General features: G+C 31.6%; 1 protein-coding gene across 1 annotated transcript; it reads right to left on the reverse strand.

The window, feature by feature from the left end:
* Window positions 1–820: 820 nt before the first annotated feature.
* On the reverse strand, window positions 821–4,293 carry LOC140452893 (elongation factor 1-alpha-like). Its single transcript, XM_072547226.1, has 3 exons — window positions 4,137–4,293; window positions 2,558–3,316; window positions 821–1,611 (listed from the first exon to the last, which is right to left on the reverse strand). Exons 2-3 carry the CDS (start codon window positions 3,308–3,310, stop codon window positions 976–978), a joined length of 1,389 nt encoding a protein of 462 aa, XP_072403327.1. The 5' UTR covers window positions 3,311–3,316; window positions 4,137–4,293; the 3' UTR covers window positions 821–975.

The raw sequence follows: 4,293 nt of genomic DNA on the forward strand, positions 1-4,293 counted from the left end.
TTGTAAACAATTTTTTAAATAATCGATCAATAGAAATTAGAATAAATGGCCTTAAAAGCTCAACAAGAACATTAGATAATGGAATCCCTCAAGGTTCCATCATAAGTCCAACATTATTCTTAATAGCTACTAATAGTGTTATTCATGAAATTAGAGCACCAATTAAAGCCAGTCTTTATGCTAACGACATCGTCGTTTATACTAAATCAAACAATATAAAATCGGCAACTAAAATTTTACAAAATTTTTTAACTCGGATTGAAAATTGGACGTTAAAAACTGGGTTTAACTTTTTATACACATTTATATATAAAAGCTTCAAATACTTTAACGATCTCCATAACATGTATGACATATATCTCTTGTACCTTATATTTGTTATATTCTCTGTACCTCTACCATAATACAGCCTCTGGATAACACAAAATTGTTCTTACTGTTTCTGTTAATAGAAATATGTATGTACTACCAAAGTTAAAACAAATGTCAATTAATTTTTTACTTATTTTCATATACACCCAGATTAAATTCAGTTTCTGCTATCCTTCATATTTAGCTAACTCAAAAATTTAGCTTTTTTAAATCTAACTATAAATTCTTTTTACTTGATATAATTATTTACGAACAAATAAGTGAAAAGTTTTTTGCTTGAAAGTAACCAACCTATTATAAAACTTCCAACATTTAGCTCTTTAGAGTGATATATGGTTTGAAAGTTCATTTAGCTCTTTGTATTAGTAAAAGATGATTTCTTTCATGTCCAAAAAGTTACATTTGCAAATCTGACATTGAAAAAGGGGGAATAAAATGCAGAAGTTAATTTTTTTCTTTATTTGTCCAAGTTTAATTTACACATCACAAATAATGCAATGCAAGTAAGCCCATTAGTTATTAAAAATACATTGATACTCCAATATTAATATAGAAAAGAAACAAAACATATCAAAATTATTTAAGTAATGGAGTCCAAGCAGACTATTTCTTCTTTTGTGCCTTTTCTGCAGCTTTTGTGACTTTTCCGGCGCTGGGATCTTTGAAGGCAACGCTCTTGATGACTCCTACTGCAACTGTTTGCTTCATGTCACGGACAGCAAAACGTCCAAGGGGTGGGAATTCTTGGAATAATTCTACACACATGGGCTTCGTAGGTACCAAGTTGACAATGGCGGCATCACCAGATTTGATGGCTTTGGGATTTTCTTCAGTGGTTTTACCAGAACGACGGTCAACCTTTTCTTTGATTTCAGCGAATTTGCAGGCAATGTGGGCTGTGTGACAATCAAGCACAGGGGTGTATCCATTTGAGATTTTACCAGGGTGGTTGAGTACAATGACTTGGGCAGTGAAGTCTGAAGCTCCTCTGGGTGGGTTGTTCTTGGTGTCTCCAGCTACATAACCACGACGCAATTCTTTAACAGAGACGTTCTTGACGTTGAAACCAACGTTGTCACCAGGTACTGCTTCCTGGAGTGCTTCATGATGCATTTCAACAGATTTTACTTCAGTCGTCAAATTGGCTGGAGCGAAAACTACAACCATACCAGGTTTCAATACACCAGTTTCAACACGGCCTACAGGTACTGTTCCAATACCACCAATTTTGTAGACATCCTAAAACAACACATTGAAATTAGACATCTTTAAAGAAACAAAAAATTTAAAAAATGAAAAATACAACATCAGAAAAGATTAAGCCTTATGATAAAATCAAGTTTTCATTCTAGTTTGGTCATCATGAAATATATGAAAAAAGAAACAGTTAATTCATACTTACAATTACACTATGTAAATTTTGGGTAAAATCTTTTATTATATGAATAGAAAAAAAACATTAAAACAAGTGAACGGATATAAAATTTGTATCAATGAATTCTGCTTCACTTACTGATGATTGTACAATAATTTGATTGTCTAGAAAACATTTTTATGTAATTTCAATTTAAAATGTCTTATTTTTAAAAGCCAGTGAAATAATAACAAATGAAACTAACGAACACCATTTAATATACTCAAACAGTTTAATTCTAACCGATGTTGCATTAGTTATTCAAAATATGTTTCAGGAAATTAACAGATGTTCAAATTAATATTTTAAAATTTTAAGTGTTTAGCAGGTTTAGATTTGGTTACATTAGGTTTGATTAAAACTTTCATTAGGTTAAGTTTAGTCAATATAAATTAAATTTTTCAAATCAAATTGTTAGGTCTTTTAAAAGTTAAAAAAGTAGCAACAGTATACAATGTACATAAAATTTTACTTTTTGTACATATCAGCCATATTATTGTAAAACACTAAAAATCTTGATTATCTACATTAAAAAAGTTATATGATTCAAGACAATTACATATTTTTAGCTTTTCACAACAATTTTTTTGAATATTGATACTTATTACTATTACTTATTACTATTGAATACTTTTTTTGATTTTTGGACACTTACTAGTTTACAGCAAAGAAAACATTAAAATTTGAACTTTACTTTTAACAAAACTCACAAAAAATTAGGCATTTTTGAGGTATCGCTCTTAATAATTACCAAAATAATATTTTAAATACCTGGAGTGGAAGACGGAGGGGCTTCTCAGTTGGACGAGATGGGGGTAGGATAGCATCCAAAGCCTCAATCAAGCACTTTCCTTCAGCTTTACCTTCTTTACGTTTAATATTCCATCCCTTGAACCATGGCATCCTGTCAGATCCTTCTAACATGTTGTCCCCATGCCATCCTGAGATTGGCACAAACGCAACTGCAGCTGGGTTATAACCAATCTTTTTGATGTACGAGGCTACTTCTTTCTTGATTTCCTCAAAACGTGATTCACTGTATGCTGGTTCAGTGGAGTCCATTTTGTTGACACCAACAATAAGTTGTTTTACACCAAGGGTTAATGCAAGAAGAGCATGTTCACGTGTTTGTCCATTCTTTGAAATACCTGCTTCGAATTCACCGGTACCAGCTGCAACAATAAGTACAGCACAGTCAGCTTGTGATGTACCAGTGATCATGTTCTTAATGAAATCTCTGTGTCCAGGAGCATCAATGATGGTTACATAGTATTTAGCTGTTTCGAATTTCCACAGAGCAATATCAATTGTAATACCACGTTCTCTCTCGGCCTTAAGTTTGTCAAGTACCCAGGCATATTTGAATGAACCTTTACCCATTTCTTGGGCTTCCTTTTCGAACTTTTCAATGGTACGTTTATCAATACCACCACATTTGTAAATTAAATGTCCAGTAGTAGTAGATTTACCAGAATCTACGTGTCCAATGACGACGATGTTAATGTGAATCTTTTCTTTACCCATTTTGATCTATAACAAAAACAGTAGTGTAAAAAATGTGAAATACTAAATTTAAAATATACATATAAACTAAAATGATTAAGACTGTTCATGGAACATAGAACAATATGAAGACCACGTTCAGGTTAACCTGAAAATTTTGCACAATATATTTGTAGCAGCAGCACAGCAGGTGCTGTGGATATAAAAAAAACTGAATATTATGAAGAATACATGTAGAGCATGATGTGATACAAAGAACAATCTACTCTTCTACAAGAGTAGAATGAAATGAATTATCGGAATATGTGATGTGGATGAGTTATTACAAAAGATAGATTAACCGGCATTTGGAAAAATAGAAATAAGAGTAAAACAGCAAAAACAATATGGCATTAGATGTAAAATAGTTGAGAAACAAAGTTGGCAAATATAAAAAAAACTACAGGCCAATCACCCTTGTTATAATTAAAAACCAAATTTTTAAACATCACCAAAATTATTCTACAAATAATTTAAATAATTTTCACTAAAAAACTGGCTGAGTAAAACAATAAAGCCGACAACAGGTGGATATCCTGCACATGTATGACCTGAAGAACATGATCATCTCATGTAGATCCTATCTTTATGATAAATGTAATATTATAACCGACAAATTATCCTAAATTTTATAAAAGAATTAATATTTGTAAAGAAAATCTAATAATAAATTCAATTTAAACCAATTAAACCATATGGCCGCCATTACCAAAGTACAATGTACACGTGGTGAGTAAAGGTTTTTGCTAAATTTCTCAAAAAATACATATAATTAGAATATAAATAATATATAAAAGCTTGTACTTACTGTTTGGAAATAAAGTAAATGCAAGTCTTCGAAATTAAACTTAGAATAACAGGAACACTACTTGGGATGTAACAACAGGCACGAGGTCCACACCGTACGACGAGCAAACTAAAAAGGAAGATAATCTCAACATGCGCTCTGTCTTCACTTTTCATTC

This window comes from Diabrotica undecimpunctata, chromosome 11, assembly GCF_040954645.1.
Source record: "Diabrotica undecimpunctata isolate CICGRU chromosome 11, icDiaUnde3, whole genome shotgun sequence".
NCBI lineage: Eukaryota > Metazoa > Arthropoda > Insecta > Coleoptera > Chrysomelidae > Diabrotica > Diabrotica undecimpunctata.